This window comes from Anthonomus grandis, chromosome 17 (genome assembly GCF_022605725.1).
Source record: "Anthonomus grandis grandis chromosome 17, icAntGran1.3, whole genome shotgun sequence".
In the NCBI taxonomy this organism is placed as follows: domain Eukaryota; kingdom Metazoa; phylum Arthropoda; class Insecta; order Coleoptera; family Curculionidae; genus Anthonomus; species Anthonomus grandis.
In genome coordinates, this window is record NC_065562.1 from 15,053,360 (window position 1) to 15,069,233 (window position 15,874).

General features: G+C 29.9%; 1 protein-coding gene across 4 annotated transcripts in view; it reads right to left on the reverse strand.

Annotated features, from left to right (window-relative positions):
• The window catches only part of LOC126746053 (complexin), a 361,290-nt gene that overhangs the window by 73,057 nt on the left and 272,359 nt on the right, over nucleotides 1-15,874 (reverse strand). The window contains exon 1 of one of the 4 annotated variants that reach the window (XM_050454152.1): nucleotides 7,885-8,001. The exons of the other annotated variants lie outside the window; for them this stretch is intronic. Within the exon in view, the coding sequence (XP_050310109.1) occupies nucleotides 7,885-7,897 (13 nt within the window). The 5' untranslated portion in view covers nucleotides 7,898-8,001. Of the gene's footprint in view, nucleotides 1-7,884; nucleotides 8,002-15,874 lie in introns of those variants that run through there. 4 annotated transcript variants of the gene reach the window in all.

Here is a 15,874-nt window from a genome sequence, read left to right on the forward strand (position 1 = left end):
GACGTATAAATTGGGTCAAAAGTTTGCATAATGCATATCGAAAAAGGGGAGACACGTGGAAGCGACATCGGCTGCCCATTCAGGAACCATTAACAATGCATATGGTTTAAAATTAATGGAAAGTCTGTTTCCGATATCCTGGCAATCCCAGATGAACGTCATTGTGATAGAGGCGATTTTTGATTTTGGGGCAATTATATTAATATTCTTAAGTCGTACGCAAAGTTTAAGTAACTGCCTATGAAAGCGTAAGTGACTAAATTATCTAAAGGGTTTTAAATGAATAATGCTCATATGCATAGGAGATCCCGTAAAGGAAAACTTTGAATATTATGCTCTTTCAACTGCCTGAAATTCAACTTTCACTTAGATGTCAGATTTTAGACCTGAAAGTAACAGTTTTATAAGACATTAATTAGTTTAACAATCTTGAATTGATTAATCAATAAAACTAATCAACTATCTTAATTAAATAACTCAATAAGGTCAAAAGATACACTAAGAAGAGATTATTTTTTCAACGTTTCTCAGAGTCTATTGTGCCCTGATTAATTAGTTTAATTTGAAAATTCCAGGCACTTGAACTATTAAGAATATCAGGCAATTAAGTAGGTTTCTCAGAGTCAAGACCTCATTTCTCTTTAAGTTTCAGGCAGTTGAATCGCAAAGATTTTTAATTGACCCTTTTGAGCATTTTGTTTCACTTAAGGCAAATCAGTAGTTTTATTACTTAATTATTCCAGGCAGTTGTGCTGTTTTGCTTTTTTAGAATTTCAGGCATTTGTTATTTTTGCCTAATTTTTTTACTCAGAAAGGAGAATAAACTTTAACTGAATTATTTCAAGCAGTTCAGTGCACTGAAATATGAAGTTCATTAGTTTTACTAATTTAAAAATTCAAGGCAGTTGAGCCATGAAGAATTTCAGGCAATTGAGGAGATTTTTCATGAGTTCTTTTTTTTTTAATTTCCAGATGAACGTCATTGCAATTAATTTGATGTTCTTCAGTGGTATTCAAACTTTTAGTACCTTCTCATGGTAGCTTAAGTGAGTAAAGTATCTGTTAAACTCGTATTTACATGATATGCTTATATGGATTTTTTTAAATAAATAATACTTATTTGCATAGGAGGTCCTATAAAGGAGAAACTTTGGAAAACATGCTTTTTCAACTTCCTGAAATTAAGGATTTGAGTAGTCGAAAAACTCCATTGCCTGGAATTACTCAAATATTTCAACTTGATAGGACAGTCACTCAGATGACAGATTTTGGACCTCTAAATAACAGTTCTCCATAGCTTAACAATTTTAAATTGATTAATCAATAAGACTATCAACTGTCTAAAATTAATGAATATATTAACTCAATAAGCTTAATCGTTAAACAATATACTAAAGAGAGTTTTTTTCAACATTTATTACGTTGCCTGTTTTTGTCACAGCCTGAATTTAATTCCGTTGATTAGCTTATTTATGTGGAAATACAAGGCAATTGAGCGATGAAGAATTTTAGGCAACTGAGTACATTTTTTCATTAGGTAATTTCCTTTATTTATTTTTTTCACCAGTCAAACTATTGCATGAATAATTGGCATAAATTTCATTTTACTTGAGGCAAAATAAGTGTTTTTTTAATAATTTAGGACAGTTCAAAAATTCCAGGCATTTTTTTTGTTCTGAGAGTAATAAACTTTAACTGAACTTTTTGAAATTTTTCCAAACAGTTCAGGGCATTTAATCATCTTAAAGAGGGACTTCCAGGCAGTTAAATATAGTTCACTATCCTATAGTGAGCACTAAAGCCATTTAGAAATATCTTTCAGGCAGTTAAGTGCATTTAACCATATCACAAAAAAAAATTAGGTTGCAACTTAACTACCTGGAAAAATATTTTAAATACTTCCAGGAAGTTTAGTTTTATAAATTTCAAATCCATGGCAGTTAAGCTATGAAGAATTTCAAGCAATTAAGTTAATTTTTCAAGTTTTTTAAAATAAATCATGAATATTTGGAGACAACTTTTATGTGATAGTTTCAGGTATTTGAGCAATAGTTTTGTTAATTTTTAGATAAATCAAAGACTGTATTACCTAATTATTCCAGTCGATAGAGTTATTTTCTTTTTTCAGAATTTAAGATATTTTTTAAGGTCTATTTTTGCCTGAATTAAATTCGGGCATTTGCTTAGTTTTATTAAATTGAAAATTCAAGGCAGTTGAGCTATGAAAAATTTCAGGCAGTTGGATCACTAATTACTTCCAGGCAGTTGAGTTTTATTAATTTAAAATTTAAGGCAGTTGAGCTTTGAAGAATCGAGTAAATACCTGCACCTACTATGCATTTACTGCTGCCTATAACTTAAAAAATTTGCCTTAAATAATTTATTCAACTGCCTGGAATTGATTTATTAATTAATTAAAAAACCATATCAAGAAAACAGTTGCTTGGAATAATATTTTATTTACTTCCAGGCAGTTGAGTGAAAATAACCATCTTAGAGAGTTACAAACTCTAACTCAACTACCTTTATCTGCATAAAATTTATTGCGTACAAGTTAGAAAATTTGCCTGAAATAATCCCTTCAATTCAAACCCGCCTGAAATTGATGCATTGATTGGTCGAAAAGTTGTCTGTTTTAGTCACTCTCTAAATATAATTTAGGTAGTTAATTATTCTTAAAAATTTGAAAATTTAAGGCAGTTGAGCTCTGAAGAATTTCAGGCAATTTTTCATGGGTTTTTTAATTTTAGGCAGTTAAACCATGAAGATTTTAAGGTAATTAACATGCGATAGTTTCAGGTATTTGAACAATTTTTTGAAACACTTTAGGCAAATTTATTTTAGCCAGTTGAGTTAGGTTGTTGTTGCTTTTTTTAAATTTCAGAAATCTTTTTTTTAATATTTTTTATTCAGAGACTAAATAACCTTGATTGAAACCATTTTTTCACGCACCTAATTATATTTAATTAAATTAAAAAAGAAAAATAGAGTGTCATGCTGCAACTCAACTGGATGGAAGAATATCTTATTTATTTCCAGGCAGTTGAGTGCATTTAACCATCTCACAGAAAAAATTACAATGCCTGGAAGAATATTATAATTACTTCCAGGCAGTTGAGTCATTCTGCATTTAAAAATTTTCTAGAAACTTTCCAAAGTTTTCTAAGCACGTAGTTGAGTGCATTTAATTATCTCAAAGAAGGAAAATAGAGCTAAAGACTGGAGCTCAACTGCCGGGAAAAATATCTTATATACTTCCAAGTAGTTGAGGATAATTTATGAAGAATAAATGACTCAAACTTTAAAGCTAGATTTAAAAAAATAATTTCTAAGTAGCTTAGTACAGTTAACCAAGTTATTTAAAATGTATTCCAGGCAGTTGAGCGCATTTAACAATCTCACAAAGAAAATCAATCAAAATCATCTCAACTGCCTGGAATAATTATTTAATTATAACTAGGCATTTAATTCTAATTTTGAATGTTTTCCTCTTAGCGATTTCAGGCAGATTTTTTGAAAATTGACTATTTCCTTATTTCAAGCAGTTGTATGGACTGGATTTAATATTTCAGGCAGTTGAGCACATTTTTCTTCCAATTTCAGGCAATTTTATTAAATAATTTATTCAACCCGTTTAACAATATCAGGCATTTTTCGTACTTTTTTTGCTTGAAGCAGTTCACTAGCAGTTAAACCATTACTAAGTCATTATTTCATTATTTCAGGCAATTAAGTATTTTCTTCAAGGCAGTTGATTTATCTTATTATACTCACCACTTAAAATTTAGAAAGCTTACTAGTTTATTATTTTATTATTTCAGGCGTCAGTTTTATTACTTCGAAATTCAAGGGAATTAAGATAGCATTTATATATTTTAATCAGGCAGTAAGAGATTTTGCTATTTTATAATTTTAGGTAGTTGAGTGATTTATAGCCTAATTTACCTGAGGTAAAATAAAATTATCGCTGGAACTACCTGGAATTAAAGAATCTTTTGTAAATATCACTCAAAAATAGAAGAAACTACAAAACTGCCTCAAAGAACCTTCCTAAATAAAAAATAGACACACATATTTTGCTACCTAAAATAATTCACTCAACTGCCTGAAATATTTAATTAATAATGAATTAATTCAGATGCTGGATTTTGGACCTTAAATCTATAAAAAATTGCATAAATATAATTAATGGCTCATCTACCTTAAATAATTGTTAATTATAATCGTCTATCAAAAAAGTCTTTTTTGCTATTTAAATCATTTTTTCACTGGTTGACCCTAAGGACCAAAAGAACTTGTTAACGTCTCCCAGTAACATCATAATTCCCGAAAATTTTAATCAAGCAAATTTGCCTTAAGATTTGAATTTCAAATGAATCCTTTCGCCAGCCTGAATAATTCGTACATTTTTCCCCGCTTATTTTTTAATTACCTTAATAGCCTTTTTAATTTATTACCCCTTGGCTCACCCTCGGATTTCCTTTTCTTTCACTTTAGGCCAGAAATTATAAATTCCAAATCTATATCATGTTAACTTGATTATCGCCGGATGGTGTTGAAATTTGCTTTTAGCTCTTCGAAAGGGCGATTAAATTTCGGAAATTAATTAAATTCCCGTATTAATATATTTAAAGGAACACGTACAAACAAAGCGTGATTTAATTAATCACGGATTAAAATCGCTTTTAGTGCTAATTACAAAACTCGTCCACGCTTAAGGGTATTAATATATAAATTTTGATGTTTGTTGTTATCGAGTACCAGAAGTTCATATTGGGTTTATGAGCTGAATTACTTTAACGTGTTATTAAAGTTTGTTAATGTTGGCATAATTTAAATGGATGTGATGAGCACTTAATGTTTAAAAAATGTTGCTCAATTCAACTGCCTGAAATATTAACGAAATATTTATAAATTGGTTAAATGTCCACTGATTTGCATGAGGCAAAACAAACTCAACTACATGGAATTGATAAATATCCTGGATTGACTGCTGGAAAAATAAATCTAAGAAATCGCCTGGAATTTAATAAAAATTTGGTCAAGGCAGTTGACTAGTTAATTAAATAATTAAGAAATATAAAAATAGTTGAAGTATTAATTGGCTTTGCTAAGTTAATTTATTTGTTTAATTTCAAGCAATTTTTTTCTGGATTTAATTGTAACGATTCCTCAATGCATCAATTTCAGGCAGTTAAATGAATCATTTCAGACAAATTTTCTTATCGTAAGGCAGTAGGTAAAGTTTATTACTCTCTAATTACTAAAAGTAATTAAAATATGATTCCAGGCAGTTGACTATAATATGGTTAACTGCACTCAACTGTTTCCAAGGAAAAAACTCAGTTTAGTTGAAGTTTTTTTACTCTCTTTGCTCTTTATCAAATGATTAACACCAGTAGAATTATTTTACTGTTGTACAATTTTCAAATTTCAAACTTAAAATTAAACTCCCCAAATTTTGAAAATCAAATTTAATTATTAGTTTAATTTTCAGCTACTCAACGCATTAATTTCAGGCAGTTGAATGAATCATTTCAGGCAAATTTCACAACCTTTGGGCAGTAAATGTATAGTTACACCGTTATTCTTTAAGATGAATAACTGCACTCAACTGCCTGGAAGTATATTTTAATTAACATTCAACTACTTAAAAAAAAATTGAATCGCCTAAAAAAGGTTTTCAGTTGCTTGATATACAAATAGCTGGTTAATTCAACTATCCGAAAAAAAATCACTTAGCTATTAAATAAAGTATTCGTAGTTTATCTGTAAAAAAATTGGAAAAAAAAACACAATTAATATTTATCATTAATCAATCATTAATTATATAGAAAATTATACAAAATCGATCAACTCTACAAAAATTGGGTAAAAAACTGCCTGAAATTAAAAAAATATATAGGGAGTAAAATAACTGTCAAAGATGCCTAAAATTTAAGAGAAATGTGTTTGATTGCCTGGAATAGTAAAACCAGTAATTTCGACTGCCTGAAAAAAAATTATGTCTAGAAAAAAATCACATCACTACATGAGGCTATTCAATAAAATATTCAGGTTTCAATGGTAAAAATTTTAGAAAAATCATAAACTACCCCGAATTGCCCGGAATTTAAGGGAAATATGCTCAACTGCCTGGAATAATAATACCATTCTATCAAACTGCCTAAGAAGAAAGATTGTTCAAAAAAATTAACTAAAAAACAATAATTACGCAAAAGCAAAAACATCTGCTTGAAATCATAAAATATAAAAATCACAAATTAGAATTTAAAAAAATGGCTTATTACTTAAACTAGTGAACTTATCGGAATAAAAATTGAATAATAAATACCATTTAATTGTAGAACATATCAATTGCCTGAAATTTAAGAGACTAAATGTGTTCATTTTTCTGGATTAATAAAACCAGTCTATTCAACTATTTGAGAAGAAAAATTAGGCTAAGAAAATCACTCAGTTTTAATTGTTGCAAACTTTGAAAATATAAATTTTTCCTTCATTTAATTCCTAAATTGCCTTGAATTTAAGAAAAACTATTTGGAATAATAAAATCCCTCTATTCAACTGCCTCAGAAGAGAAATTAGTCCAGTATAAGTTTACTCAGTTATATGAAGGTATTAAATAAAATGTTCATTATTTAAACTGTTCCAAAATTATACTAAAAATAAAAAATTTATGCTTAAAATCATAACATAAACTTCTTATAATAAAAAAATCATAACTTGCATAAAAAATAAAATCATAAAATTATTTGTCTAAAATAAAAAATTGAATTGCCTGAAATAATAAAATCAGCCTATAAAACTCTAAACCAGTCAATTTAAAAAAATTATAATAAATTAAAATGGCCTAAATTTTATGACAAAATATTGTTAAATTTACCCAGCTACATAAGGCTAACACATAGAATATTCATGGATCAAAATTTTAAACCGAGAAAACACTAATTGCCTGAAATTTAAAATTTTATCCCTTCAAAACATCCTCCAAACTATTTAGAACTTAAAGAAAACGTTTCAACTACCTTGATGATTAAAAAATACCTATAGTTGGAAAAATAACTCAACTGCCTGGAATTTAATAAAAATGCTCTCACTACCTGTGTATAGTTGACGTGTGTTGAAGTGCTTGACGTTTAAAAATAAAAATACTTAACCACCTGAAATCGTAAAACTAATCTATTCAACTGCCTAAGTTGAATATTGAGTTCAAAAAAATTCACTCAGCTATACGAAGCTAATAAATAAAATATTCAACTGATCAACATATAAATACATTATTATTCAATTGCACAGAATTGAGAAACAGTAAAACGTTTTAAGTGCCTAGAATAATGAAATAATATTGCCTCAACTGGTAGGAATTTAACTGTCTAGAGAAAACATGGCTAAACTACATAAAACTAAAAATTGCTCATTGTTCTAATGGTATAAACGATATTTAAAATATAAGCATAACTTAAATGGATATGATTAGTCCGAAGATGTGAAATGAGAAAAGTCCAAACGTTCATCGTTTTTTATTAAGTTATGCATTCTTAAAATTTAAATACGTTTTACTAAGTAAGTCAAAAAGTTCTCGTATTAACCTACTTTTAAATTAACAGGAAAAAATACGGAAATGAGGTGCAAAGCCAAAAAAGAGAGAGAGAGAGAGAGAAAGATAGATGGCGGCCGCATGAAGAAAGTTTTCAAAGCAAAAAAAAAGAGAAAGAAATAATAATCAAACCTCCTTACGTATCGAAAAAACCACAAAAATCTCCGGAAAAACTCAAAAAAATTCCACTGTACCCGCACGTAACCGATCCAAGAACAATCACGAAAAACTTTTCTTTTTCTTTTTTTTTTTTAATTTTTTTCTTTTGGAAATTTGACGCTTACCTAGTATGTTCATATCGCACCGTAGGCACACTAGATGTCGGACTGTTCTCTACACGGCCTTTAGTATTTTGTTCCGCACTGCGTGTTACGTCACCACGGCGCTCATCCCCCACCCTTAAGATGCACGTGGCGTAAAGGCGAGTGGAGGGGTGAAAGGGGGTCAGGGGGTTGGCGTCGCGACGCCCTAGCGTCAGTTTCTGTTTATGGTGGTAGAATTAGCGTTTTTACTCACTTTTTGGATAGTAAAAGGTGATTTTTGTGTTTAGTGGGGTTGACTATGTAAGAAACTGATATTTGAAGATAATTTAAAGTTTTACTGGAAATAATAATAATAATAATAATAAACGCCTTTATATTACGAAAATAGTTACAAAAGTTAATAACCAAAAATGCGGCGAGATCTAGCCTGGGGCTACTCTATCTAACCGCACTGCCAACTTAACATACGAAAGCATAACAATGTAAATAATAAATAAATTGAATAAGTTTTAAACATTTTGAAGAACATACAGAAAAAAAAAAGAGAAGTCTAAGATTATAAGAAGCCTAAAATAGAATTTTGCTTACATCACATGACGTAATTAATTATTAAAATAATTATAATTATATCTAGTTTATAAAAGAAAGAAAAAAGTAATAAGTAAGTAATTAGTGATATAACTTAAAATTAAATGAAATATATTTTTTATATTTTAGTTATTAGTTCGCAGTGTTAGAAAAGTAAGATTTGAAAGCTTTTCGAAATAAGACAGCCGAGGTTTTATCTTTAAGGTTATTTGGCAATGAATTATATACCTTAACCGCACTATAACTAAAAGATCCTTGAAATTTGGAAGTTCTATAGTTTGGTATCAAAAGGTTTGCAGAGTGGAGCATTTCACGGCCATGTATGCTGTTATGACTGGATAATTTGTCATATAGATATTGGGGAAGTTTATTATGGAGTACCTTATAAACAAGAACAGCCATATTGATTTTATAACGTTCATCTAAATTCAACCAGCCAGAGGCAAGAAATAACGGGGTGACGTGATCAAATTTTCTTCTATCGTAGCAAAACTTTAGGCAAGCATTTTGTAGCTTTTGTAGGCTTAACTTATCCTTTTGAGCAAGAGCTGGTCAGAAGAGTACACTGCCATAGCTAATTAAAGAGAGAACCAACGAATCACTTAATTTGAGTTCATCAGAAGATAAAATATCTTTATGCATGTATAGAATTTTCAATTTATAATAGGCTTTTTGAAAAATACTGAAAATATGTTTTACAAAATTAAGCTGATTATCAAGAAGAATGCCTAGGTTTCTTTCGCAGTCAGATGGTTGTATAATATTTCCATTGATAATAATATTTAAATTCAAATGATAGGATTTAGGCATTCCAAAAAGTAATAATTTAGATTTAGTACCGTTGAGAGCCAGTCCATGAAAATTAGACACCTGTACAATTTGATTTAAATCGGTATTAATGCGCGCTAAGCCAGTATTCAGTACATTTATCGGAAAAGCTGAGTAGAGTTGGACGTCATCTGCATATTGGTGAGACTTGCAGTTATGCAGGAATTCAGAAAAATCACAAGTATAAATCGAAAATAGTAGTGGCCCCAAAATGCTGCCTTGAGGAACTCCCTGATTAATATTTAAATATTCTGAAAAGGTGGAATTTAAGCGCACTCTTTGCTTTCTATTACTTAAATAATCACAAAGTAGACTCAGCGCCGACTCATGTAATCCAAAATATTTTAGTTTGGTAAGAAGAAGAGAGTGATCCAGAGTATCAAACGCTTTGATATAGTCCAGCAGCACTAATGTAGTAACCTCTCTATTATCCAAAGCACTAAAAATATCATCACATACATGCAATAGGGCTGTCGTGGTACCATGCTGCGATCGAAACCCTGACTGAGTAATAGGATTTATGGAATTAAGTCTAAAAAAATCATTTAATTGCATATACATGGCCTTTTCCACATATCCATGACCTAATTGATCCTGTACTTTTTATTAACTTCCTTTTAATGTGCCAGTTTACCATAGTGGAAATAGTTTTAGTTTTTACATCCCAATATCAAAAGAGATCTAAATTCTTCTCGTTTTATTATATGTAATCTGTATAATTAAAAACAGGAAAAATAAACCTATTTAATATTACTTAACAATGATCTAATTAGTCTATAGTTCGGTGGAATAAATTTGATTTAAGATTGTATTTTGTATATGGGATTTGTTACTAGTATTACTTAATCTTTAATGTGCAAATAAATAAATAGTTTTCGTCTGCAAAGAATTTAACTACATAAGAGAATGATATTTGAAGATAATTTTAAGCATTACTGGAACGTGAAATGCGGTAGAAACTGCACCAGTTTTAACATAAAAACTTATTTCCCAAACACATCATATATTATTATCATTAAATATATATTTATTCAACGATTTTTTAGTGAATTTTTGGTTTTGGTATATTTATCAACCGTATAAGGTCAAAGTATATTTATTAAACTGTAGAATATACGTATATCATATACTATTCTGTTCACAAATTTCGGCATTTAAAGAAAATGGCATGGGATTTATATATCTAGTTTTTAAACCCGATTACTCCACCTTAAATATTTAAATCCAAAAATCTCATCCATTCTTCTCTAAGACACCAACATACAAAATTGACGAAAAACAAATAAAAACACAAAGTCACAATCTCACAACATGTAATCAAACGGGCTACACGTGTTTCGCTCTAGTTAGAGCATCATCAGGCCTAAAATAAAAATACTACTTAAACAAAACTAAAAACTTACATAAAACAATAAAAACCTTTAGAAGCCATCCACACACTTCACAGTACATAAATAAACAATAGTTTTAAGGTTATAAATTGTACAAAGCAAAAAATAAAAAATAAAAAATGGGCCGCAACAATATAGACTCAACGAGAATCGAACCCGGTACAACAAGGTTATAAGTATAAGTGTAAAGCCTATCGGCTATACGGACCTAATCCTAAAACAACTTAACACGTTAGCCAATGTAAATTGAAGAAAGTGACTACAAGGAAAATGTTAAATGATACTTAGCTAAATTAAATTGTTAAAAATTAAATTAGGTTCGAAAGTAAACACGTCATTCACACACACGAGAACAGGACTCTTTTTCAAAAGCTAAAATTTCCATTTTCTCCAGAAGATCAAGCTTCTTACCTTTAGGGCATTCATGAAGCATTTCAGCTCCCACCCCCGGAGAAAAATTATGAGTAGAGGCCAGCAAATGATTCGCAAACGCTGATTTGGTATCACTGACATTGGTATTTTTAAATTTTTCAAAAAGCGCTACGTGTTCTTTAATGCGTGTAGAGATTTTTCTTCCAGACTGGCCAATGTATACTGCGTTGCAATCATCACATTTTAAAGAGTAAACTCCTGATTTAGAAAGGATGCCTGCCTTGTCCACTCTACTGACTAATTGGTTCTTTAAATTATTGACTGTCTTATACGCGATTTTTACATTTAGGGATTTAAAGAATCTTACTAAATTTACGGAGATAGAACCAAAAAAGGACAAGGATCTAAAGTAACTTATTAAGTCCTTATTATGAACAATATTGCAGGTCAATTTATATTTATTTAAAAATGTGTAATAAATTTTGTCTATTAAATGAAGGGGAAATCCGTTGTTGAGAGAAATATATTTTATAATATTCAATTCTTTAGCGAAAGCTTCTTTTGACAAGGGGATATTAAACAATCTATAGAAAAATGAATTAAAGGAGGCAAATTTATATGAGTAGGGAGAATTTGAAGAGTACTGAATTACATTATCGGTAGTAGTGGGCTTACGATATATTTCAAAAATAAGTTTATTGTTGCATTTCTTAACTAGAAGATCAAGAAAAGACAAACAACCATCTTTTTCTTCTTCGATTGTGAATGAAATGTTAGGGTGTAAGAAATTTACGAAACTAAGAAAATTTGGTAGGTCTTCATCCCTGCCATTCCAGATTATAAATAACGTTAAACTCATTTCTAAATCACTTGGAATTTAGTACTTTAGACTGTTTATTGAGAGATAAATTAGAGGTTAGTTCTATAAACACTTTTAATAAATTAAACGATAAGTTGAACCGTCTTAAAGCCACCGTTAGGTCTAATAACTTTAGGGAATATCAAATAAAATTAGGTCTTTCTCATTTTCAGTTCCATAAAAGATTTTTAAATTTATTTGATGTTAATTTTACCCCTGACGAAGAAAGTATACTAAACCTTAACCTTAAGTTTAATCTTTATAATAAGGTGGACTCACAAACACGAGAGACTTTAGCTGTGGAGGCTGAGAGTGTTTTGCAGACGACTGATACAAGAAATAAGAACATCTTACGTGCTAAAATAATAAACTTTTTAAATTCTAGATGTGGCTCGAACAGCTTAAACAATAACATCAATAAAAAGCACCTAAATTGGCTAAAAAATAAAATAAAGAGTAACGATTTGATATTGTCAAAAGCAGACAAGGGTAATTGCTTAGTCATTCTAAACAAGACTAACTATATTCAAAAGATATTGGATTTTCTGGACTCGGAGGATTTCATTACAGTTAATAGAGACCCCACCAATTCGTATTTTACGAAAGTTAAGCAAACATTGGACAGATGTAGCTTAACTCTCGATTTCTTTAACACTAAAAAAGAAAAACTGTATCCTATGAATCCTAGAACTCATTTTTCCCACCAGACCAATTTTCCCATAAGACCAGTGGTTTCCCTTGTAAACTCCCCATGCTATAATCTTTCCTCTTGGTTGAATAATGTTCTCAGGGAGGTGACCAACTTTAAAAGTGTTTATTCGACTAAGAATTCTGTTGATCTAACCAACAGTTTGAAAAATCTTATTATCCCTCATGGTTCTAAACTTATTTCCTTAGATGTAAAAAATCTTTTTCCCAGCATCCCTCCCAAAGATTGTTTAAAGTTAGTGAGAATTCTCCTATTAAAAACATCTCTTAGTCGTATAGTCATTGAGGGTCTTTTGGACTTACTCGATATAGTGATCAACCAAAATTTTTTCCAGTTTGACAATAAAATTTTCAGGCAGGTCTCAGGTTTGGCTATGGGTTTTTGTCTTTCCCCTCTGCTAAGCGAGATTTTCATGAGTCATCTAGAAAGAGAAATAGTTGAGGGTAGGTTTAGAGATTACCTCACGATATATAAGAGGTATGTGGATGACATTTTTATAATCTGGAATGGCAGGGAGGAAGACCTACCAAATTTTCTTAGTTTCATAAATTCCTTACACCCTAACATTTCATTCACAATCGAAGAAGAAAAAGATGGTTGTTTGTCTTTTCTTGACCTTCTAGTTAAGAAATACAACAATAAACTTATTTTTGAAATATATCGTAAGCCCACTACTCCCGATAATGTAATTCAGTACTCCTCAAATTCTCCCTACTCATATAAATTTGCCTCCATTAATTTATTTTTCTATAGATTGTTTAATATCCCCTTGTCAAAAGAAGCTTTCGCTAAAGAACTGAATATTATAAAACATATTGCTCTCAACAACGGATTTCTCCTTTATTTAATAGACAAAATTTATTACAAATTTTTTAAATAAATATAAATTGACCTACAATATTGTTCATAATAAGGACGCAATAAGTTCCTTTAGATCCTTGTCCTTTTTTGCTTCTCTGTAAATTTAGTAAGATTCTTTAAATCCCTAAATGTAAAAATCGCGTATAAGACAGTCAATAATTTAAAGAACCAATTAGTCAGTAGAGTGGACAAGGCAGGCATCCTTTCTAAATCAGGAGTTTACTCTTTAAAATGTGACGATTGCAACGCAGTATACATTGGCCAGTCTGGAAGAAAAACTTCTACACGCATTAAAGAACACGTAGCGCTTTTTGAAAATTTTAAAAATACCAATGTCAGTGATACCTAATCAGCGTTTGCGAATCATTTGCTGGCCTCTACTCATAATTTTTCTTCGGGGGTGGGAGCTGAAATGCTTCATGAATGCCATAAAGGTAAGAAGCTTGACCTTCTGGAGAAAATGGAAATTACAAAAGCTAAAAAGAGTCCTGTTCTCGTGTGTGTGAATGACGTGTTTACTTTCGAACCTAATTTAATTTTTAACAATTTAATTTAGCTAAGTATCGTTTAACATTTTCCTTGTAGTCACTTTCTTTAATTTACATTGGCTAACGTGTTAAGTTGTTTTAGAATTAGGTCCGTATAGCCGATAGGTTTTACACTTATACTTATAACCTTGTACCGAGTTCGATTCTCGTTGAGTCTATGTTGTTGCAGCCCACTTTTTATTTTTTATTTTCTGCTTTGTACAATTCATAACCTTAAAATTATTGTTTATTTATGTACTGTGAAGTGTGTGGATGGCTTCTAAAGGTTTTTATTGTTTTATGTAAGTTTTTAGTTTTGTTTAAGTAGTATTTTTATTTTAGGCCTGATGATGCTCTAACTAGAGCGAAACACGTGTAGCCCGTTTGATTACATGTAGTGAGACCGTGACTTTGTGTGTTTATTTGTTTTTCGTCAATTTTTAAATATTTAATGAAATTCTTCTGAAAAATCACTGTTTTTCGTACGTATTATCCAATCTAATAACGTTGTTTTTATGTTAAATATTTATATATAAAATCATATGAAATCTAAGTAAACACTATTATATTAAAATAAATATAAAATATATACTTTATGCAAAAACATTGTTTTTCATCAGGATAACCCTTAGCCCCCCGCCCACCCCACATATTTGTCCAGTAAGACATTCTTTTGAAAAATCACTGTTTTTCGTCCATAATATCCAATCTAATATCAATGTTTTTGTATTAAATATTCATTAATATACATAAGTAGATTGGATATTAACGATGAAACCAGCTGTTTTTAAAAACAATTTCTTACTGGTAAGTTGTGTAGGGTGGGTGGGGGGGTAAGGGTAGGGTTTATAAAAAACGTTTTTTTTGCAGAAAATAATTGTCTGAAAGAAACATGATTTTTAAAAAAATTATGGGGAATAAAAAAATCTGTAATTGTATCTATACTTTTCTCACATAACCTTAAAGTTTTCGAGTAAAACGTCAAAAACCTATTTTATTTCAACATTTACTTTTTAATATCTAGATTAAAAAATGCAGAATACAAAATACAGAAAGAAAACTCTAAAATATACGTATATCATATACGATTCTGTTTACAAAAGGGAGAAAATTTTGGCATTTAAAAAAAATTGTTATAGTAAACTCGATTACTATACCTCAAATATGTGATAAAATGACCCCGATATCACATGTATGCCACTGTGTAGCCTACAATATACTTTTCATACACGTATATATTTTGTAGTGTAATAATAATATATCATATAATCTACCAAAAAATAGGAAATGTGTTAACGTTAAAGGTTTTATACTGGTTTTCTATAACTAAATATTCACCATTTTGCTGATGGTAGTAGGTATATCTGTTTAGAAGTTCATTCCATTGCACGCATTTTGTAAACGTCTTTAAACAGTATATAAAATCCCATATTTAAACTTTTATGAAATAATAATATTATTCACATAAAATAAACCTTCTTGTTAAACGTGAATAATACAAACATAATATTAAATTTCTCAATGTATATCATGCGTACATGTTATTGGATATTTATACGTGAAGTTCAACCAGTGCAAACCAAAATTTAAAAAATATAAAAAAAATTAAAATTTATTTTTATACGACCAAATATACATACTCTACGCAAGTTACCCCAAAAGCACATTCTACACATATGAAAATATACGACCCTTGCTTGATAAATTAGATAAAAAATAAATATTTTACCTACATTGTAAAACATAAAACAAATTGCATGTTCTTCGTACATTACGCCAAGGCATGTCATAAAGTGACGGTTTCCACCTATATATTTTAGGGCTATAAATCGTGTGCTAAAATCCGCTATAAACAAAACCGTATAAAATATCGGAA